The sequence below is a fragment of the Erythrolamprus reginae genome, chromosome 2 (assembly GCF_031021105.1).
Source record: "Erythrolamprus reginae isolate rEryReg1 chromosome 2, rEryReg1.hap1, whole genome shotgun sequence".
In the NCBI taxonomy this organism is placed as follows: Eukaryota; Metazoa; Chordata; class Lepidosauria; order Squamata; family Dipsadidae; genus Erythrolamprus; species Erythrolamprus reginae.
Window position 1 is genome coordinate 353,999,661 of NC_091951.1, and position 24,452 is coordinate 354,024,112.

A 24,452-nucleotide genomic window follows, 5' to 3' on the forward strand; every position below is an offset into this window, starting at 1 on the left:
TGAGCATAAGACGCACCTGAGCATAAGACGCACCTGAGTATAAGATGCACCTGAGTCCAAGATGCACCTGAGTATAAGACGCACCTGAGTATAAGATGCACCTTAGTTTTTTGGGAGGAAAATAGGGAAAAGAATCTACTTACCAGGTATCCATCTGGCTAATGTCCTTAGTCTGCTCAGCTTCAGCACATTCTTTTATCCCCTGTTTAGTGCTTTAAAAAAACCGTATTCAAAGAGAGTAAGAATGAAAGAGCTTGCAAGCCAGTAAGAACTGGGAACATCATTAGCACCTGGAAAGAAACATTCGGAGAAAGCAAGCAATTGAAAAAACCCTGCAAAGACTTTGGGCTTGGAAAGCATTATTTGCAGAGAGTAACAGTGAAAGAGCTTGCAAGCGTGTGAGAGCTGGTTAGGGCTGGAAAGAAACTTATTCAGAGAAAGTTAGAGCAATGAAGAAAAAACCCTGCAAAGACTTAGAGCTTGGAAAACATTCTTCTTCGCAGAGAGAAACAATAAGAACATAAGAAGGCAAAAACCTCCCCTTCCCTTGACCCCCAACAAATGGTACTTGCCCTTTTTTGCACCTTTTCCAGTTCCATTGTAACCTTCTTTAGGTGCAGTGACCAGAACTGTACACAGGACTCCAGGTGTGAAAGAGCCTGCTAGGTAAAAGCTGGGAAGATTGTTAGCAGCTAATTAGGGTTGGGGGGGGGGAAGCCACATCCAGAGTATAAGACGCACCCAAATTATCAGCCTCTTTTAGGGAAGAAAAAGGTGCATCTTATACTCCGAAAAATACGGTATATCTTGCATGTTCTATAGCTGGCAAATCAGACTGAGCCACACCAATGTGTGGCTGGGTACAGCTAATAGAGAGTAAAAACAGAGAGGCCAATCAGCCTCCCCCCCCCTTCACCCACTTCTGTTGGGTGGGGGCCGTGTTTCCACACCAAGGGCTTTTTCCTGGAATAAAAGCAGGCTTGACGTTGCTTTGATGTGCTTTGCTCCCTTTCCTTCAGGGGTGATCAGTTATCAGACATTCTTGGGTTGCTTGGATAAGTGGTTCCATCCAGCCCTGCCTGGGGGGGGCTTTGGGGGGGGAGCCTGATGCGGAGAGAATGCCAAGCCGCTTGGCGCTGGGGGAAGTTGAGGCAGCCTCCACTGGCCTGGCCTTTAGCCCATGCATTTAGGATCAGTCTCAACCGTGTAAGCTGGGGAGGTGAAGGAGTTCTTGAAAGAGAACCTAACCAAACAGAACCACAGAGTTGGAAGGGGCTTTGGAGGTCAAGCAGGAGACCCTATAGCATTCCAGACAAATGGTTGGCCAAACTCTTTTATTATTTATTTTTATTTATTTATTTGTCAAACATGACCCGCCCCGAGTCTTCAGAGAGGAGCGGCATATAAATCTATTATTATTAATTATTATGATGTATAGGACAGTAGTAGTTTGTATAAACAAGGGGTAATAAGAATGATGAGAAAAAACTAGCAGAAATAGAAGTGCAGACTTAGTAAAAAGTTTGACAGTGTTGAGGGGATTATTTGTTTAGCAGAGTGAGGGCGTTCTGGGAAAAACTGTTCTTGTGTCTAGTTGTCTTGGTGTGCAGGGCTCTGTAGCGCTGTTTTGAAGATAAAAGAGGACAAAAGACAGTAGGACAGGGATGGTAGGCCCAGGGATGCACTTGTGCCCTTATAGACCTCTTAGAAGTGGGAGGAGGTTGATCCTAGACAGTCTAAGGTTAAAGTTTTTGGGATTTGGGGAAGGAACCCCAAAGTCAGGTAGGGCATTCTGTTGCTGAAGTTGTATTTTCTGCAGTCGAGTTTGGAGCAGTTTACATTGAGTTTGAATCTAAAATAATATTTTGTTGTGAGCTGCCCCGAGTCTTCAGAAAAGGGCAGCATACAAATCTAATAAATAAGTAAATAATAAATATTATGTGCTCTTGTGTTGTTACGGCTGAAGGTAAAATAGTCACTAACAGGAAAGACATTTTCGTATATGATTTTATAAACTATATCTAGTGTTGGGCAAACCGAATGCGCACAATTCGGGTCCGTACCGAATTTTGTGGTGTTCGGCATGCCGGACCCGAACCTGAATTTTGTAAAAAAAAAATGTGATTTAGTTTGCCATTCGTGCCGAACACCGCAAAAGCCACTGCCAGGCTGTCATCTGCTGAGAAGAGAAGGAGGAGCTGGGCGCTGGTGGCGGTGGAGGAAAGCGAACAGCGGGGAGCTGTCAGCCAGTCGGGATGCTGGGAGGGAGGCACAAAAGGAGCTGGGGATTCCCAAGAAGAGATTCCGGGGGTGGAGCTTTGATGTCACGTATACCGGCAGGTTGCTAAGGACACCAAAGTGATCACTTCCTGGATTCCATGGAATCCAGGAAGTGATCACCTTGGCGTCCTTAGCAACCTGCCGGTGTACATGACATCAAAGCTCCGCCCCCGGAATCTCTTTGTGGGAGGGATTCCCCAGCTCCTTCAAAGGGAGGTCTTTTCATGTAAAAAAAAAACATTTTTATTTCTACATGAAAAGACGTCCCTTTGAAGGAGCTGGGGAATCCCTCCCACAAAGAAATTCCGGGGGCGGAGATTTGGTGCCACGAACCGTTCGGGTTCAGGTTCGGCTGAATTTTGCTTGAAGTTCGTCCGAACTTGCCGAACCAGAACACCATTGGGTTCGCCCGTCACTAACTACATCTCTTCCTAAAAACATAGAAACATGGAAACATAGAAGATTGACGGCAGAAAAAGACCTCCTGGTCCATCTAGTCTGCCCTTATACTATTTCCTGTATTTTATCTTTGGATGGATCTATGTTTATCCCAGGCAGGTTTCAATTCAGTTCCTGTGGATTGAGCAACCACATCTAGTGGAAGCAACCTAGAAGTAAGAGAAATTTCCTGACTGTGAAAATAATTGATCGGTGGAACAGCTTGCCTCCAGAAGTTGTGGGTGTTCCAACACTGGAGGTTTTTGATCAGTTGACCATGTAAGCAACAGAAACTGCAGTTTAGTGTTTCCAAATGTAAAATAATGCACTTGGGGGAAAGGAATCCTCAATCTGAGTATTGTATTGGCAGTTCTGTGTTAGCAAAAACTTCAGAAGAGAAGGATTTACATACAAATACAAATCCAAATAATAAATAAATAAATAAATAAATTTAGGGGTTGTGATTTCTGACAGTCTCAAATGGGTGAACAGTGTGGTAGGGCAATAGGAAAAACAAGTAGGAGGCTTGGCTGCATAGCTAGAAGTATAACAAGCAGGAAGAGGGAGATTGTGATCCCATTGTATAGAGCGCTGGTGAGACCACATTTGAAATAATACTGTGTCCAGTTCTGGAGGCCTCCAAAAAGATATTGACAAAATTGAACGGGTCCAAAGATGGGCTACATAAATAGTGGAAGTTCTTAAGATAAAACTGATCAGGAAAGACTTCATGAACTCAATCTGTGTAGTCTGAAGGACAGAAGGAAAAGGGGGGACATGATCAAAACATTTAACTATGTGAAAGGGTTAAATAAGGTCCAGGAGGGAAGTGTTTTTAATAGGAAAGTGAACCCAAGAACAAGGGGGCACAATCTGAGGTTAGTTGGGGGAGAGATCAGAAGCAATGGAAGAAAATATTATTTGACTGAAAGAGTAGTAGATGCATGAAACAAACTTCCAGCAGACATGGTTGTTAAATCCACAGTAACTGAATTGAAACATGCCTGGGATAAACATATATCCATCCTAAGATAAAATACAGGAAATAGTAGAAGGGCAGACTAGATGGACCAGGAGGTCTTTTTCTGCCGTTGTCGGTCTTCTATGTTTCTCAAATGAAAGGGGGGGCTCTCTCTTCGGAGCCTCTTCTCCCATCCACGATCCTGATGTTGGCTAAGCTGCCTTTTATCCAACCAATGTTGGTTGTGTCTCCTTGGTCTGCTCTCCAAGGTCGTCCCTGCATGGCAGGACACGTGAGCTCTTCAAGGGAGCGCCAATACTTCACTCAGAAGAAGGCCATTTGTGGATGGCCCATCATTTTGTTTCTAATTTGGAAGCCTCAGAAGTGGGCCACGTTCCTCTACTTAAGGAATCCATCAGATCTCGCAGGCAGATGGCTCCCACACTTGTCTCGCCGAGGGTGGCGGGTTCTCTCTGCAAATTCAGCTCCATCCGCACTTAGAAGCAACTTGAGCCTTTTATCTCCCTGCACGCACGAGGAGGGAGAGAGGAAGGACACCCCAGCGGGCCAGATCAAACACCAGCCCCCCCTTCTGGGAATAGCTGGAGGGGAGGGGGAGATTGTCGTGTTAGAAAGGGGAGCAGCTGCTTCAAAACTGTGCCTACCCCAAAAGGGGGGGGAGCGTTAATTGAGCTGCTTAGAAAAAGCTGCAAGCTACAAGATGCCTGGATTTTGGAAGAATGAAGTCCAAAATAACGGAGGCATTAGAAGGGACCTTGGAGGTCTTCTAGTCCAACCTCCTGCTTGGGCAAGTGATCCTTCACTATTTATTTATTTATTTATTAGATTTGTATGCCGCCCCTCTCCGTAGACTCGGGGCGGCTAACAATAATAATGAAACAACATGTAACAAATCTAATATTTAAAATAATTTTAAAAACCCTTATTTTAAAAAAACCCAAACATACCCGCAAACATACCATGCATAAATTGTATAGGCCTAGGGGGAAGGGAATATCCCAGTTCCCCCATGCCTGACAACAAAGGTGGGTTTTAAGAAGCTTACGAAAAGCAAAGAGGGTGGGGGCAATTCTGATCTCTGGGGGGAGTTGGTTCCAGAGGGTTGGGGCCGCCACAGAGAAGGCTCTTCCCCTGGGCCCCACCAAACGACATTGTTTAGTTGACGGGACCTGGAAAAGGCCAACTCTGTGGGACCTAACTGGTCGCTGGGATTCGTGCGGCAGTAGGCGGTCCCGGAGGTATTCTGGTCTGATACTTACAATCTTACACCAACAGAATTGGAGGGGATCTTGGAGGTCAAACGGTGATCCAACTTCTTAAAAACGTCCAGTGTGGGAGCATTCACAACCTCTGGAGGCAAGCTGATCCATGGATTAATTGTTCTAACTTTCAGGAATTTTTCCTTAGAACTAAGGAGAAAATTCCTGACAATTAGAACAATTAATCTGTGGAACAGCTTGCCTCCAGAGGTTGTGAATGCTCCCACACTGGAAGTTGCTTCTCTTCTTGTTTAGTTTCCACCCGCTGCTTCTTTGGAGAATGACTCCTTCTTCTTTGTGGCAGCCCCTGAGATATTGGAAGGCTGTTCTCATGTCTCCCCTGGTCCTTCTTTTCATTCAACTCGCCATTTACCCAGTTCCTGCAACTGTTCTTCATAGGTTTTAGCCTCCAGTCCCCTGATCCTCTTTGTGGCTCTTCTCTGCCCTCTTTCTAGAGTCTCAACATCCTTTTTGCATCGTGGTGACCAAAACTAAACAGCGTATTCCAAGTGTGGTCTTACCAAGGCCTTATAATGTGGTATTAACCCTTCACGTGATCTTGATTCTATCCCTCTATAGATGCACAAGGATTGTGTTGGTTTTGGGGCAGGTGGCTTTCCTCCTCTTGCTCTGGGGCAATGTCATGCTCAGGGCCACTCAGGCTAGCAAATCCTCTGCTGCATCTCTGGGGGGTTGGGAGTGTCTTCTCGCCAACACACACACACCCGTTCGCTCTCCTGCAAGTGTTTGTTGGGATCCGCTTGGTCCCAGAGACCCACTTTGCCTTAAAAGAAGGCCCTTAAAAGAAGAGATTAAAGAGCCCTTTGTCTGGAATGGGAGAGGGTCTGCTGCTTGGAGAGAGGGTGGAAGGCCCCTGGGGTCCCTTCAAGTTCTTATTATTCTGTCCAAATGCTCTTACTCGGTCTCAGAGGTCATCTTTGCCATTCCACCCTGAGTCCCTTGGGACTGGGCGGCATATAAGTCAAGTGAATTAACTTAAATCTCCTCGAAGACCTTCTGGAATGGATCCCAGAAGGTTGTGTCTGACTAGTGGGGGGTGGGGGGAACGCTCTGGTTTTTGCAGCTCCTGGTCTAATTCCAGGAGGTCTTTAGAGGACCCTTCCCAGCCCAAGCCCTTCAGGTGCTGTTGGACTACAGATCCCATGATTCCCCTTCAGAGATTGTCCATGGGATTCCTTTTAGCTTAGAGACAGGGACAGGCTCCGGTCCTTGGGGAAGTAATGGGAGTTTTTTTTAAAAGATTAGAATTTTAAGGATTGTTTTCTACGTATTTTCACTTGATTGTTTCTTACTGTCTCTTTTATATGCCGTGAGCTGCCCCGAGTCCTCGAAAAGGACCAGCATACAAATCCAATTAAACTCAAATTCAAACTCAGACTCTTTTGCCAGACCAATCCTTGAATCCAGCTCATCTTTCTGGAACCTGCACCGCGTTTCGGACATAAACACTCTAGAAAATGTCCAGAGATACTTTATTGGAAGACCCCTCCACTCCTCCACTCACAACAGAAGTCCCTACACAACTAGACTCACAATCCTGGGTTTAGAAAGTTTTCGGAGAGGGACGGCATATAAATCCAAATAATAATAATAATAATAATAATAATAATAATAATAATAATAATAATAATAATAATAATAATAGAAAGCTTAGAACTACATTGCCTTGAACACAACCTAAGCATAGCCCATAAAATCATTTGCTACAATGTCCTTCCTGTCAATAACTACTTCAGCTTCATCCACAACAACACACGAGCACACAACAGGTACAAACTTAAAATACCAAGGTTTTTTGAGTATAAGACGCACGATTTTCCTCCCTAAAAGAGGCTGATAATTTGTGTGTGTCTTATACTCTGAATGTAGCTTTTATTTCAGCCCTAAGTAGCAGCTAATGACTTCCCAGCTCTTAACTTGCAGGCTCTTTCATTGTTTCTCTCTGTGAAGAATGTTTTCCAAGTCCTAAGTCTTTGCAGGTTTTTTTTTCATTGCTCCAAATGTTTCTTTCCAGCCCTAACCAGGTGCTAATGATGTTCCCAGCTCTTACCATCTTGCAAGCTCTTTCATTGTTACTCCCTGCAAAGAATGTTTTCCAAGCCCTAAGCCTTTGTAGTTTTTTTCCATTGCTCTACTTGCTCCAAATGTTTCTTTCCAGGTGCTAATGATGTTCCCATCTCTTACTGGCTTGCAAGCTCTTTCATTGTTACTCTCTCCGAATAAGGAATTTTTTAAGCCCTAACCAGGGGATAAAATAATGTGCTGGCTAAGGAGGCTATCCAGATGAATACCTGGCAAGAAGATTCTTTTCCCTATTTTCCTCCCCAAAAACTAAAGTGGGTCTTATATTCTGGTGCATCTTATACTCCGAAAAATATGGTAAACCACTCCAAACTCAACTTCAGAAAATACGACTTTAGTAACCGAGTAGTTAATGCATGGAACTCACTACTGGACTCTGCAGTATCATCACCTAACCCCCAAAACTTTACCCTTAGACTGTCCACCATTGACCTCTCCCGATTCCTAAGAGGTCAGTAAGGGGCCTGCATAAGTGCACCAGCATGCCTTCCGTGCCCTCACCTAATGTTTCTTTTTTTACTAGTATCATGTACATAAACATCTTCGTATACCCCCAATACGTACTTGACAAAATAAGTAAATAAAGGGAGAAACAGGAAATGCCTTTCTCTCTTCTCTCTCCCTCTCCGTCTCCCCTTCGCCCCACCACTCATCTGCCATTAAGCGGCTTTGATGCACTTGTAAGTTGAGCAAGCAAAATCAATGGAGCAAGATCATCGTTTCCTGGCCGTGTCTTACCAAGGGAGGGAGGGAGGAGGAGGAGGCAGGTTGTAGTCTACGTATTGATTCACATCAGTTGTGTTGCTGAAGATTGCAGTGAATCTAGCAATCACAATAGCATTTAGACTTATCTACTGCTTCACAGTGCTTTTCCTGCCCTCTCTGCGGTTTACAGAATCAGCCTCTTTTCCCCAACAATCTGGGTCCTCACTTGACCCACCTTGGAAGGACGGAAGGCTTAGTCCACCTGGAGCTGGAGGTGAGATTTGATGAACTGCTGCACTCTAATCACTGTGCCACCCCAGCTCTTAGGTAGAAGAATGAATAAAGGAATAAATGAACAAAGGAAGGAAGGAAGGAAGGAAGGAAGGAAGGAAGGAAGGAAGGAAGGAAGGAAGGAAGGAAGGAAGAACAATAGCATTTAGACTTATATACTGCTTCACAGTGCTTTACAGCCCTCTCTAAGCAGTTTACAGAATCAGCCTCTTGCCCCCAACAATCTGGGTCCTCATTTGATCCCCCTCAGAAGGAGGGAAGGCTGAGTCCACCTTGAGCCCGTGGTGAGATTTGAACTGCTGAACTACAGCCAGCAGTCAGCAGAAGGAGCCTGCAGGACTGCACTCTAACCACTGAGCCACCCCGACTCTTGCAGACGTTTCATTACCCAACTAGTTTACATCATCAGTGCTGGAAGGTATGGGGCTGGAATAGGAGGAGGAGGTGGTGGTGGTGGATAGGAACTGTGGGGTCCTTATTGATTCCTGAATTTGGTTTTTTCCCTGCAGATATTTCATTACCCAACTAGGTCACATCATCCATGCTAGAAGGGAGTGGGGTTTGCAGGCAGGAGGAGGATTGTGGGGGGGGGGGCCTTGGTGGTCTCTGAGCTTTGTTGTCTCCCTGCAGACATTTCATGGCCAAACTAGGTAACATCATCAGTGCTATAAGAGATTGGGTGGATGGGAGGACACCTATGGTGTTATGCCGGGCTTCACGTTACGAGCCACAATTAAGTCAGAAATGTAAATTCAAACACACACACTGTTGTAAAGTAAACAGAAAGTCAGTTTATCAAAACAAAAGTATTGTATGCACGCACTTTAAAACAGCCAAAGCGCTCTCCCACAAACCACAAGCCTTAAATGCTGCGAAAAGCAAAAACAATACAGAGCAGATAAAGGCAGCTGTGAAGACGCCACAGCCACCCCCCTTCAAGAGTCCACAAAATGTACTTAGCTGTGAAATATCCAAAAAGTCTTTGTAAGTCCTGGAACAGTGCAAATCAAACAACACTCGTCCTTCTCCAAATGGATAATCTCCCACACACGCTCTCAGCAACACTGTCAATTTATCAGCAGCACCATTAGCCTAGTTGCCCCAGCCACAGGTGTCCTCCCATATCATCTATAATACTTACGCAGTTGTTCCCTTCTCGTCATAAACCTGCGCCTGCGAGCATCTATGAATCCATCTTCCTCTGAGTCTGATGATGAAGACTCACTAATGGGGTCATTAGCTAATGGTCTGCCTGCCTTACCGTCCAATCCTGCTTCACTCCCAGAGTCTGCCCTTGACACAGAGTCTTCACTGTCCAAAGCTGTTGGCAGTAAAACCGGTCTCTGAGAACGTGAGGATTCTCCCAAACCAGCATCCACAGTCCTCGGAGCAGGAGCTGACCCAGAGCCAACCACAACATATGGGCCCTTGGTGGTCTCTGCGCTGGGTTCTTTTCCTGCAGACATTTCATGACCAAACTAGGTAATATCATCAGTGTTGGAAGGGCTTGAGACGAGAAGGAGGACGAGAAGGAGGAAGATCAGGAGGAGGACTGTGAGGTTCTTGGTGCTCCCTGGATTTGGTTGTTTACTTGCAGGTACATTTCATTACCCGACTAAGTAGCAACCTCAGTTCTAGAAGGCAGTGGGATTTGGTCTCTATTTATATACAGGTTTCTTGCCCGCCTTCCTTCTAGCACTGATGAAGTTGCCTACTTGGGTCATGAAATGTCTCTTGGCAAGGAAGCAACCCAGCTCAGAGCACATCAGGGACCCCCAGAGCGCAACCCTGGGCGGCAAAGATTCTCCTTTATTCATCCCTGGGGTGTTTTTCAGAGAAGCATAAAAAACAAACAGGCCAAAGATGAAGACAGCGTCTCCTTGGAATTATTTATTGGATGTCTACGGCTGCCCATCTCGGCAAATGACTCTTATGTGGCTCACAATTCAAAAAGATATTACAATTAAAATCTTTTAAAAATATATATATATACAAACAATAAAGCCATTAAGCCACTAAAAACATTAAAACATATAATAGGAGTACATACCACGTAAGACACCTGGCCAAGTAGTTTCAATATTTAGCAAAGGGCTGAAAGCAGAAATTGCGAAGCATATTGGACCCTTCCCCTCCACCGCCTCCTTTCCTTGTGACACCTTCTGAGAGGGGGCTTCTCAATATCCGAAGCCCAAACCCCAGCTTGGTTCCACACGGCATCAACCTTGTGAATTTTCAAGCTTCCTCTTTCTGCTACGTATTGAAAATGGACAGCAAAATATATGGTGTGTGGGTCAATAGGAGTCAATCTATTCTCCAAAGCCCCTGAAGCTAGAACAAGAAGCAATGGGTGGAAACTAAACAAGGAGAGAAGCAACTTAGAACTAAGGAGGAATTTCCTGAAAGAACAAATAATCCATGGAACAGAAGGTGCCTCCAGAAGTTGTGAATGCTCCAACACTGGAAGTTTTTAAGATGAGATGTTGGATAACCATCTTTCTGAAGTAGTGTAGGGTTTCCTGCCTAAGCAGGGAGTTGGACGAGAAGACCTCCATGGTCCTTTCCAACTCTGTTGTTGTTATTGTTGTTGTTATTGTTGTTGTTGTTGTTGTTGTTGTCATTATTTGCCAAGCAAATAATAAGCCACTTCTTATGGATGCATGAATCAATCACCTTGCCCACTGCAAAAGTTGAATTGGATGACCCAATAATTGCAGGAATTGAGTCCTCTGGGATTTATTTATTTATTGTTCGAGTTGGAAGGGACCATGCGGGTCATCAAGTCCAACCCCCTGCCTAAGCAGGAACCCTATAGCATCCCAGCCAAATGGCAGTCCAATTTCCTCTTAAAAATGTCCAGAGTATTGGAGTTCACAATGTCCGCTGGTAGGTTGTTCCACTGGTTGATCGTTCTGACCATCAGGAAGTTCTTCCTTATTTCCAGGTTGAATCTCTCCTTGGTCAGCTTCCAGCCGTTGTTCCTCATCCGGCCCTCTGGTGCCCTGGAGAATAAAGTGATCCCCTCCTCTCTGTTACATCCCCTCGTATACTTGTAGACTGCTATCATGTCCCCTCTGGCCCTCCTTTTCTCTAGGCTATCCATGCCCAGTTCCCGCAGTCTCTCTTCGTAAGTCTTGGTTTCTAGACCCCTGATCATTTTGGTTGCTCTTTTTTGCACCTTCTCCAGAGTTTCAATGTCTTTTTTGAAGTGTGGTGACCGGAACTGAACATAGTACTCCAGGTGTGATCTGACCAGGGCGTAGTGGTATTAAGACCTTCCCTGGATTGGGTGGGAGAGAAGTCGCATAAATAAATATGTCTAGTTTAATGAAAAGGACTAATGGTGACATGAGAGCAGGCTTCCAATACTTGAGGGGCTGACACAAAGAAGAGGAAGTCAACCTATTCTCCAAAGCCCTTGAGGGCAGGACAAGCAGCAATGGGTGGAAACTAAATAAGGAGAGAAGCAACTTAGAACTAAGGAAAAAATACCTGACAGTCAGAAGGGTGGATCAGTGGAACCGCTTGCCTCCAGAAGTTGTGAATGCTCCAACACTGGAAGTTTTTAAGAGGATGTTGGATAACCATCTGTCTGAAGTTGTTCTTTCAAGACCATCCTTGGTCTTGAAAGCTTAGAACTACAACGCCTAAAACACGATGTAAGTATTGCCCACAAGATCATATGCTGCAACGTTCTACCTGTCAATGACTATTTCAGCTACAATTGCAACAACACAAGAGCACGCAACAGATTCAAACTTAATATTAACCGCTCCAAACTTGACCGTAAAAAATATGACTTCAGCAACCCAGTTGTCTAAGGGTGGAACTCATTACCTGACTCAGTAGTGTCAACCCCTAATCCCCAACATTTTTCCCTTAGACTATCCATGATTTACCTCTCCAGGTTCCTTAGAGGTCAGTAAGGGGCGTGCATAAGTGCACTAGAGTGCCTTCCGTCCCCTGTCCAATTGTCTCTCCTTTATCTCATATATCTTTTCTTCCTTTAAAATTTGTTCACCTATACTTTTATATCTTTTCTTCTATTCTTTTCTTTAGTTATATTACTACATATCTATTCTCTTCAATGTGTATTATGTATTGGAAGAAAGAAAGAAAGAAAGAAAGAAAGAAAGAAAGAAGTGTAGGGTCTCCTTCCCAAGCAGGGGGTTGGACTAGATGACCTCCAAGGTCCCTTCTCATTCTCTTGTTCTGCCAGAATCAGCCCAGGGCTCAGCTCCCCACCCTCCTTCTCTTTCTGGTCAACATTCCTTTGCAGTGGCTGCAACAGCTGGATCAAGTCCCCAATTGGCAGCCACTCCAGGGAAGGATGCGGATTTATTAGTTGCTCAGATAAACACCCACACCAGGGAAGAGTCCACACAGCCTTGGCCAGAAAGACAGGAGGCCACGCTTGCCATACGGAAGGAATTCTAGCACAGGTCAACAAAAGCACACAAAGGAAGGTTATTCAGAGGCGACCATCTGCTTGTGCACACACACAAACACACACACACACAGAGAGAGAGAGAGAGAGAGAGAAACGGTCTCCATCTGAACATTCTACGGGATCAGAGAAACCGTTGAGTCCTTTGAGAGAAACCTAAGGGGACACTGGTCTTATTTTATCATTTATTTGATTTTATTTATTTATTTTGTCAAGTACATATTGGTAGCATACATAGATATAACGCTGTTTATATACATGAGATGGGTACTGGGCCATGGGTACTGGACTGATTTTTGCAGCCTTATTTGAAAAGAAACCATCACAAAGACAACACATATAATAGGAAAAAAACATGCACCTTCTAGCAAAATAAAAATGAAGATTATTGACGGTGAGAAAACAGAGAGCTCTGTTTCACCACCTTCAATCATCTTCATTAGAAAACACACTTTGGCTGCATAGCTAGAGGTATAACAAGCAGGAAGAGGGAGATTATGATCCCGCTATATAGAATGCTGGTGAGACCACATTTGGAATACTGTGTTCAGTTCTGGAGACCTCACCTACAAAAAGATATTGACAAAATTGAACGGGTCCAAAGACGGGCTACAAGAATGGTGGAAGGTCTTAAGCATAAAACGTATCAGGAAAGACTTCATGGACTCAATCTGTATAGTCTGGAGGACAGAAGGGAAAGGGGGGACATGATCGAAACATTTAAATATGTTAAAGGGTTAAATAAGGTCCAGGAGGGAAGTGTTTTTAATAGGAAAGTGAACACAAGAACAAGGGGACACAATCTGAAGTTAGTTGGGGGAAAGATCAAAAGCAACATGAGAAAATATTATTTTACTGAAAGAGTAGTAGATCCTTGGAACAAACTTCCAGCAGACGTGGTAGATAAATCCACAGTAACTGAATTTAAACATGCCTGGGATAAACATATATCCATCCTAAGATAAAATACAGAAAATAGTATAAGGGCAGACTAGATGGACCATGGGGTCTTTTTCTGCCGTCAGACTTCTATGTTTCTATGTTTCTATGTTTTTATCTATTGTTCTCTGTTTTCTCACTTTCAATCACCTTAATTTTTATTTCAATAGAAAGAGACATTTTTTTTCTATCATGTATGTTGTTCTTGTGATGGTTTCATTTCAAACAAGGCTTCAATTTTACCTGCTCCACTTGACAAAGAATGGCCCTACTAATAAGGGGGAAACATTAGGACAGGGGACGGAAGGCACACCCCTCTTAGGAATCGGGAGAGGTCAAGAGTGGACAGTCTAAGGGTAAAGTTTTGGAGGTTAGGTGATGAAACTGCAGAGTCTGATAGTGAGCTCTGCTCGGTTACTAAAGTCATATTTCCTGCAGTCGAGTGTGGAGGGGTTTACATCAAGTTTGTATCTGTTGTGTGCTCATGTGTTGTTGTGGTTGAAGCTGAAATAGTTGTTGACAGGAAGGGCATTATAGCAGATGATTTTATGGGCTGTGCTTAGGTCGTGTTAAAGGCGATGTAGCTCTAAGCTTTCCATACCTAGGATTGTGAGTCTAGTTGCATGGGGTATTTGGTTGCAAGTGGAGGAGTGGAGGGCTCTTCTCGTAAAGTATCTCTGGACATTTTCTAGAGTGTTTAGTTTCCACCCATTGCTTCTTGTTCTACCCTCAGGTGCTTTGGAGAATAGCCTGACTCCCTCTTCTTTGTGGCAACCACAGAGATATATTGGAAGACTGTCTCCCCTGGTCCTTCTTTCCATTAAACGAGCCATTCCCAATTCCTGCAACGGTTCTTCCTATGTTTTAGCCTCCAGTCCCCTCATCCTCTTTTTCGCTCTTCTCTGCATTCTTCCTGGAGTCTGAACATCCTTTTTGCATCGTGGCCACCAAAACTGAGTGCAGGATTCCAAGTGTGACCTTCCCAAGGCCTTATAAAGTGGTATTAACCCTTCACGTGATCTTGATTCTCTCCCTCTGTTGATGCAGCCTGGAACTGTGTTGGCTTTTTTGACAGCTGCTGCACACGGCTGGCTCCTATTTCAATGGTTGTCCACCAGGACTCTAAGATCCCTCTCACAGTTATTACGATTGAGCAAGGTACCACATAGACTGTACCTGTGCATTTTGTTTTTCTTGCTTAAATGTAGAACCTGACTTTTTTCACCCTTGAATTTCATTTGGTTAGATAGAGCCCATTGTTCAAGTCTGTCAAGATCCTTCTTTATTTTGCACCCATCTTCTGGACTGTTGGCTATTCCTGCCAGTATATGATGGCAGTCTTCCACTATGAGTGTCAGTGCTGGTGAGACCCCATTTGGAATAATACTGTGTCCAGTTCTGGAAACCCCACCTACAAAAAGATTATGATAAAATTGAATGGGTCCAAAGACGGACTACAAATATGGTGGAAGGTCTTCAGCATAAAACTTATCAGGAAAGACTTTGTGAACTCAATCTCTCTAGTCTGGAGGACAGAAGGAAAAGGGGGGACATGATCAAAACATTTAAATATGTTAATGGGTTAAATAAGGTCCAGGAGGGAAGTGTTTTTAATAGGAAAGTGAACACAAGAACAAGGGGACACAATCTGAGGTTAGTTGGGGGAAAGATCAAAGGCAACATGAGAAAATATTATTTTACTGAAAGAGTAGTAGATCCTTGGAACAAACTTCCAGTAGGCATGGTTGGTCAATCCACAGTAACTGAATTTAAACATGCCTGGGATAAACATAGATCCATCCTAAGATAAAATACAGGAAATAGTATAAGGGCAGACTAGATGGACCAGGAGGTCTTTTTCTGCCGTCAGTCTTCTACGTTTCTGTTTTGACTTCTTCTACTGTTGAGTAAGGTACCACAGGTCTCCAATGCTCCGATGGACCCGGCTCATCTGGTTCAAAATATGTGACCAACCACAACACTTGTAAGCCCCGCCCCTCCTTCCCCACCCACCCGCATTGCCCCGCAGAGAAAATAAAATAAACGTGTCCTTCTCTTTCTCCTCCAGAGTCCCACGTCCATTACGCACAGCTGGGGACCAACGTGACGATACCGTGTGGCTCAGTCGACCAGCGGACGCCCGTCACCTGGACGGCCAACAGCACCGATCTGGATGCCTCTCACCTGAGCGGCTCCCACCTTCTCCTCCGGAACGTGGATCTCTCCCACAGCGGACAGTACTCCTGCTACGAGGGGCCTTCGTGGCATCTCAGGGACCGGGTCAGCCTCAAAGTGGGAAGTGAGTACCTGGGGGTTCCTTCTCAAGGGGCTTCGGTGCCAGCCTGGCTGTCCGGAGGTTGCGAAACCTGCATCTGCTGACATTGTGCGTTCTTTAGCACGGGCAACTTGGCAACTTTTAAGACTTGCGGACTTCAACTCCCAGAATTCATCAGGCAGCAAAGCTGATTCTAGGACTTGAATGGCAATAACAATAGCATTTATCTATCTATCTATCTATCTATCTATCTATCTATCTATCTATCTATCTATCTATCTCTATCTATCTACCTACCTACCTATCTATCTATCTACCTTTCTACCTACCTATCTAACCATCCGTCCGTCTATCTACCTATCTACCTATCTACCTATCTACCTATCTACCTATCTACCTATCTACCTATCTACCTATCTACCTATCTACCTATCTACCTATCTACCTATCTACCTATCTACCTATCTACCTATCTACCTATTTACCTACCTACCTACCTACCTACCTATCTACCTATCTACCTATCTACCTATTTATCAGGGATTTTCAAAATGTTTTCCCCCTGGACACCCTGTAAACTATAAAAACCCTATTATAAAACACATATACCAAAATTATAGTCTCCCATTATAAAACCCATAATTCCATTCTATCAAACAACATACACACCAGTCAATCATGATTTAGACTTATCTATTGCTTCTCAATGGTTTCCAACCGTCTCTAAGTGGTTTACAGAGAGTCAGCCTCTTGCCCCCAACCATCTGGGTCCTCATTTGACCCACCTCGGTAGGATGGAAGGCTGCATCAACCTGGAGCCTACTGAGATTCGATCTGCCGGCAGCTGGTGGTCAGCAGAAATAGCTTGCAGTTCTGCACTCTAACCACTGCACACCGAGACTCATGAAGTCCGCAAGTGTTAAAGTTGCCAAGGTTGGAGATCCCTGATTTAGTTGTTTTGCTGTGTATTATTAAGTTCAAAGATTTTGGCCACCTGATGAGAAGAGAAGATCCTGAGGTATGGAAAGATGGAAGGCAAAAAGAGAGGTCTAGATAGGGTCATGGACACAATGAAGAAGAATTTGGGGACTCTCGAGTGGAGGACAGATGAGTCTAGCATGCTGTGATCCATGGGGATATAAAGAGCCAGAGATGACTTTGTGACTCAACAAGAATTATCACCTGCTTTGTTCTCTATAATAAAGAGGTATAATGTTTTTTAGAAGAGCAACCAACCAACTTAGATACATAAATATACTCAAAATTAGTAGATAGTGGTGAATATCTGTAGCTCGGGAGGAGGAGGAGGGTAGAGGTTGATTCTCCAAGCTTGTAGGTTGGTTTCCGAAAGTCTCGTTACCAGGCTAGGTAATATCTTCGGCAGAGTTTAGGGAAAGCCAGTGTTGGTATCTTTCTGCTTGTAAGGGCTTAGTGGGGTCAGTAGGTCTTGTGATGCAGAGGTCATGTCAGGTGAGTGTGTTTTCATGGGTCTTATGATAGCTCTGTTAGTAGTATGTACATAACAGGTTGGGTTTGGCAATATATAAACAAGCTAGCAATGAATGCTTGTATGTATTGAAGCACTGTGGCTTTAAGAGTCAATGTTGGAGATGGCCACAAGAGGGAGCCAGAAGCGTGATTCTTTTATTTCTCTGTTTGGTATTGCTGATTCATTGTGACTGCTGTAGTAAGAACTGTGTGTTCGATGATAGTTTATGTGTTTGCAAGCTGTACAGCTTGTAGAATTGTTAATGTTTTGAGTTATTGACTGATTTGACTGTGTATGACTGGACTGTTTAACTTGACTATGATATTTGCCAAATACTGTTTTACATGCTTTAATTTATCTGCTTTGTATGACTGAACCATTACTCATATTGTCTGACTATCTGCTGGAATTCCACGTTTCTTTTGCGTATGTGTATCCTTGATAACTCAGGGGTCACTCTGCATTCTCCTTAACAGGGTCATGTCAGGTGTGGGTTGTGTGATGGATCTTGTGAGGGGTCGAAACATTTAAATATGTTAAAGGGTTGAAAGAGTAGTAGATGCTTGGAACAAACTTCCATCAGATGTGGTTGGTAAATCCACAGTCACTGAATTTAAACATGCCTGGGATAAACATAAATCCATCCTAAGATCAAATACAGGAAATTGTATAAGGGCAGACTAGGAGGACCATGAGGTCTTTTTCTGCTGTCAATCTTCTGTGTTTGTGTTTCTATGTCAGATGTGGGTCACATCAAGTAGGATCCTCTGGTGGGCCTTCTGATGGATCAGCCACATCAGTGGTGGGATTCAAAAATATTTACTACTGCTTTTGAAGGTGTGGCTTGGTGGGCGTAGCTTGGTGGGCGTGGCAGGGGAAGGATACTGCAAAATCCCCATTCCCTCCCGATCAGCTGGGACTTGGGAGGCAGAGAATAAATGTGGTATTCTACAGGTACTCAAACGTTCCACTATCAGTTCTCCAGAACTGGTCAGAACCTGCTGAAACCCACTTCTGAATCACATCAAGTGAGGGTCATTTGAAGGTGATGTGCTGATTGGGGGAGGTTGGTTGTTGGTTGGTGCCATTGGGGTCAGGTGTGGAGCCTTCCGATGGGGCTGTCCCATCAAGTGAGGGTCATTGGGAGGTTGGGAGAGGTTCATGGGTTGGTTGAGGGTTGGTGCCATCACTGTTGGTTGGGAGTTGATTTGAATTCTGAGAGGTTCTTAGGCTGGTTGTAGATTGATGTATCTGTTGATGGGATGACTTGAGGAGTGCCAGGCTTTGGGAATAATAGAGTAATGACTTGGAAGGGTTTTCTAGTCCAAATCCCAGCTCAGTCCGGAAGCCCTATATCCAGTGATGGGCTCCTACGGGTACGGTCAGGTATGCAGCACCGATAGCAAAAATTTGGGGTTTTTTTCTTTTTTTTCCTCTTCTGAGCTCTGAATATGTTTTTCCTATTGTAGTAAAATGTGTATAATTTTAGAAGAGCTGTGCGTGCATGTGCATATACTTTATGTAGTAGATAATTAGGGGTGGGCTACTGACTGGATGGTGGGGAATACAGTGGGGTAGCGAAAATGGAGCTCTACCCCAGAGCCCCCAATTTGCACTGAGAGATGTTGAAAGAAAATACAGGGTGGCAGTAAAAATGTGGGTAGCCCATCACTGCCTATATCGGTGATGGTGAACCTTTTTCGGCTTGGGTGCCCAAAGGAGTACACGCACATGCTCACACCCATAATGCAATACATCCATGGGGGGGATCCAGTAGATTACATTGGAAGTATCTCTCACCTCCAAGGGAACTTTGCAAGGGATCATTTGCCCTGGTCTGGGTGGTGGGCAATGCAAGTTTCAATGGGCGAAAAGTGGGAGGGGGACGAACTACTATAGTAGCTTTATTACTATACTACCAGGATGCCAAGGAACCCCCAGCCAGTTCTGGAGGCTCTGGTGTCACCTTTGCAGCCCAATGATTTTGCCACTGACCCTTTGCCTGTCTTCAAAGAGGCTGCCCTCCGCCTGGTCTCTTCGGGGGCCTCGAGGTCTTATTTGCATTTCAGCCCTGACCCCATGGAGGAAGGGAGTCCAAAGGTGCCGCCCTCTGGGCGACTCTTAAGGACAAGATTGGTCTCCTGGAGACGGTAATGCACTTAAGTCTTCACGCCGCTAGTTAGGTGAGGCATTTTCAAAGTAATTGACTCTAATGGACCGAACACTAATATAATACAGCCACACACGCTCTCTCCTAACGCATGATTAATACCAGACTCTTTTGTGAAATGCAGCACAACTTTCAAGAGTTGGCACTGCCAGATGACTCGCAGGCTTCCATTCTTGCGCTGTCTTTCTTGGATGCCAGTTGGTGTAAGGATGGGTTTTCGCACAACCTGCGACCAGTTCTAACCTTTGCCCAAATCAAAGGCAGAAGGAGACTGAGCTTCCCACCCAACAGAAGGTCCTTCAGTCCACTGAAAAGTGTGGCAAGAGGAGGAAGCAGCACAAAAGCTTTGAATCTTGGGATCCACAAGTGGAGTTTGGGTGTCATACTCAAGAGTTGCTAGAATTCTCTGACGATGGCTTCTTAGTTTCTTCTGCAAGGAACTGTTCTTGGTTTGTTGCACGATCGTCCTGCTTCTAGGAAATCTGTGGAGATGTCTGTCATCTTAATAACAGCAGAGTTGGAAGGGACCTTGGAGGTCTTCTAGTCCAACCCCCTAGATTAACCAGACAAATGGTTATCCAACATCTTTAAAACTTCCAGTATTGGTGTATTCAGAACTTCTGGAGGGAGGTTGCTGCACTGATTAATTGTTCTAACTGTCAGGAAATTTTTCCTTGGTTCTAGGTTGCTTCTTTCCTTGTTTAGTTTCCACCCATTGCTTCTTGTCCTACCCTCAGGTGCTTTGGAGAATAGGTTGACTCCTTCTTCTTTGTGGCAACCCCTGAGATATTGGATATCATGTCTCCCCTGGTCCTTCTCTTCATTAGAATAGACAAACCCAATTCCTGCAACCGTTCTTCATATGTGTGGACTAGAGCTGGTTAATTAAGAGCTAATCTCACCTCTCCCCACCCCCATCTACTTCCCCCCTTCTCCATCCATCAGTGATGCAGTGGTTAGAGTGCAGTATTGAAAGCTCCTTCTGCTGATCACCGCCTGCCAGCAGTTTAGCAGATCAAATCTCAGTAGGCTCTGCAAACAGCTTAGAGAGGGCTGTAAAGCACTGTAAAGTGATATATAAATCTAAATGGTAATGCTATTACTATCTATCTATCTATCTATCTATCTATCCATCCATCCATCCATCCATCCATCCATCTGTCGCTCATCTATCTATCACCAATCTATCTATCATCTATCTATCTATCTATCCATCCATCCATCCATCCATCCATCCATCCATCCATCTGTCGCTCATCTATCTATCACCAATCTATCTATCATCTATCTGTCTGTCTGTCTGTCTGTCTGTCTGTCTATCTATCATTTCAGTGGTGCAGTGGTTAGAGTGCAGTATTGAAAGCTCCTTCTGCTGATCACCGCCTGCCAGCAGTTTAGCAGATCAAATCTCAGTAGGCTCTGCAAACAGCTTAGAGAGGGCTGTAAAGCACTGTAAAGTGATATATAAATCTAAATGGTAATGCTATTACTATCTATCTATCTATCTATCCATCCATCCATCCATCCATCCATCCATCCATCTGTCGCTCATCTATCTATCACCAATCTATCTATCATCTATCTGTCTGTCTGTCTGTCTGTCTGTCTGTCTGTCTGTCTGAAATGATAAGTGGTGCAGTGGTTAGAGTGCAGTCCTGCAAGCTACTTCTGCTGATCACTGGCTGCCAGCAGTTTAGCAGATCGAATCTCAGTAGGCTCATGGTTGACTCAGCCTTCCATCCTTCCCAGGGGGGTCAAATGGGGACCCAGATTGTTGTGGGTGAGAGACCGACTCTGTAAAACCGCTTATAGAGAGAAGCGGTAGATAAGTGTAAATGCTATTTCTAAATGCTACTGCTATCTTTTGCCAATGTTTTTATTCTATCTATATAGTGATTTTATATTGGATGATTTAAATATTTTTATGTGTGTTGTAAGTCACTCAGACTCACTTTGAAACCAGATGGGCAATAAATGAATTTAAAAATGAAATAATAAATTAAAATAACAGACCAATGCAAATCCGGGTGGGTTGATTCCTCAGAAAAGATGGTCCCTTACGAAGCAAAGCCCACAACTTCCTTCCAGATCTCATCCTCAGCCAAAGTCCAGCCTGGAGCTGACCCAGCACCAAGGACAGCTCCCAGGTGGCGGCTGACATGCCCTCAGGCTGGCTCCATCCATCCTGCTCCGATTCAGCTCCTGGGAGTTCCTCCAAACTATACGGAGCCTTAAGAGGCAGCCTTTCATCCCTCTGGATCACTCCCTTGCAAGGAAAGGTGATGGCAATTCCCCTTGGAAATCTGGCAGGGGAGGGAGGGGCCCTCAGAGAGACCCTACGAAGGTCTCTTCCTCAGAGACGCCAAGATTTACTTTTCCTCCAGATCTGGTTCGGAGGTGGCCAAATCCCAGATTTACAAGGGCAACCAGGCTGCCTCCCATAGAAGGCCCCTCTATCGCATGAGTCAGACAGATGGCTGAGAAGATATGTGCAAACCGGACATCACACATCCCGCACATAAACGGTTTCAACTCCTCCCCTGGGGATGCCGCTATGGGTCATTGCAGGCCAAAAGATCTAAATGCAGTGATAGCTGCTTTCCCTTCGGACAAACTAATTCCTACTGTACTGTCTTATATCTACATACAGTGACCCCTCGGTTTTCACGGGTGATGCGTTCCAAGACCATCTGTGAAAAACCACTTTCGGTGAAGTAGAGGAAAGATAGTTTTTTTAATGTATTTAATGAGTATTTGGACTTTTAAAACCCACCCTTTGCATTAAACAGTCATTCAATAATGTTTCTCAGCTGGAACTACATGTGATGTCCTACCAGTTTCTTTAATAGAGGACAGTAGCACTGCAGAGGAATTTGATGAATTTTTAATTGATTTAAAAATTTTAATGGATTTAATGGATTTAAGCCCCCTTTGAAAACCCGTGAAATAGCGAATCCACAAAAGATGAACCATGAAGTAGTGAGGGATTACTGTACAGTATTTGCTTTAATGTTATTATCTATCTATCTATCTATCTATCTATCTATCTATCTATCTATCTATCTATCTATCTATTTGACTTCTATGCCACCCAATCACAAAGGACTCAGGGCGGCTTACAACAATAATAAAAATACAATGTAAATAGATACAAGGGGATAAAAAAGAAGTTGAACATTATCTAAAACTAAAACCCCATGATGATGATTATCATTACTCTGTTTCTTTCCATGCACAAAGCACTGGAGATAAATTCCTTTGTGTCTAGGCACACATAGCCACATAAAATATTTTATAACGTTCTGTTTTGTTCCATTCTTCTATTCTATTCTACATATACTGTTCTATATATACTCCCATCCTATCACCTCTCACAATACTAGACAATACAGTATTAACAGTGGAGATCTTCAGATTTCTAGGTTCTATCATATCTCAAGACCTAAAATGGTCACCTAACTTCAAAAACATCATCAAAAAAGCACCACAAAGAATGTTCTTTCTGTGCCAACACAGGAAGCTCAAACTGCCCCAGGAGCTGCTGATCTAGTTCTACAGAGGAATCATTGAGTCTGTCATCTGCACCTCTATAACTCTCTGGTTCGGTTCCACAACCCAGCAAGACCGACACAGACTTCAGAGGAGAATCAGGACTGCAGAACAAAACAATGGTTGCCAACCTGCCTTCCATTGAGGATTCGTGTATACTGCACGAGTCAAAAAGAGGGCAGTGAAAATATTGACTGACCCCTCACACCCTGGACACAAATTGTTTCAATTCCTACCCTCAAAACAGCTATAGAGCACCACGCACCAAGACAACTACCCACAAGTTTTTTCCCCAAATGCCATCACTCTGCTAAGCAAATAATTATCTCAACACTGTCAAACTATTCACTAAGACTGCATATTACTATTACTACTGGTTTTTCTCATCATTCCTATCACCCACCTCCTCCCACTTAGGACTGTATGACTGTAACTTGTTGCTTGTATGCTAGGATTTTTATTAATATTGTTTTCTGATTGCTTATTTGACCCCTATGACCATCATTAAGTGTTGTACCACATGATTCTTGACAAATGTCTCTTTTTCTATTATGCACACTGAGAGCTTTTGCACCAAAGACAAATTCCTTGTGTGTCCAATCACACTTGGCCAATAAAGAATTGTATTCTGTTCTGTTCTACATTACATGCCAGTACATGGAGAGATTTTGTGCCAGAGACAAGTTCCTTTTATTATTATTTATTTTTATTATTTATTAGATTTGTATGCCGCCCCTCTCCGTAGACTCGGGGCGGCTTACAGCAATGATAAAAACAATATATAATGGCAAATCTAATAGTTAGACTCTAAAATAACAATAATACATTTTAAAAGTCTAAAAAACAAGAAACCCCAATATATTAAAAACATACCATATCATACACAGAAATCCATGTGTGTCTAATCACACTTAGCCAACTAAACAATTCTGTTCCTGTTCCTGTTCTATCCTATTCTTATCCATATCCCTATTCTCTATATTCCATTCTATTCTATTCTATTCCTTCTTCTATTCTTTCTGTTCTGTTCTGTTCTGTTCTCCTTGCTCGCAGGAGAATTGGGGCAGGATTGTCTCCCCAGAGTCTGCCTGCCCCAGAGAGGACCCAGCTGGTCTCGGAGTTGTTTCCATTCTCGCCTGCTCTGCCTCCTGCCCCTCCCCGGCTGCTTCCGTTAACTCCAGAGCCCCACAGAGAATTCTTTGGTGAGGGGTGGATGCAGCCCCCAGCCCAGCCCTTCCTCCTCCTCCCTCTATCCTGGGGGTTTAATTCCTGCAGAACAAGAGGAAGCCAGCATCGCTTCCAGAGCCGGGAAGGCTGGCTCAAAGCCGCCCTCAGCTGGACGTTCTCCCTTCCCCATCCCCTCCCTCCCTCCAACCTGCCAATCTGTCACTAAAGAAGCTGGCAGACCAAGAGGAGGGAAATGTGGGCCGTTTGACAGGAAAGTGACATGGAAACAGCCAAGCCAACCCACAGCAAAACAAGCCCGCCAAGCCAGAAAGAAATCCAGAGATCTGGGCCCAGGGGA

At 44.2% G+C, this 24,452-nt stretch overlaps 1 protein-coding gene across 2 annotated transcripts in view; it reads left to right on the top strand.

The window, feature by feature from the left end:
• Positions 1 to 24,452, top strand: part of CNTFR (ciliary neurotrophic factor receptor) — a 368,226-nt gene that overhangs the window by 254,345 nt on the left and 89,429 nt on the right. For both annotated transcript variants that reach the window (XM_070743665.1, XM_070743666.1), the window contains one exon: positions 15,513 to 15,743. In XM_070743665.1, the coding sequence (XP_070599766.1) occupies positions 15,513 to 15,743 (231 nt within the window). The remainder of the gene's footprint in view (positions 1 to 15,512; positions 15,744 to 24,452) is intronic.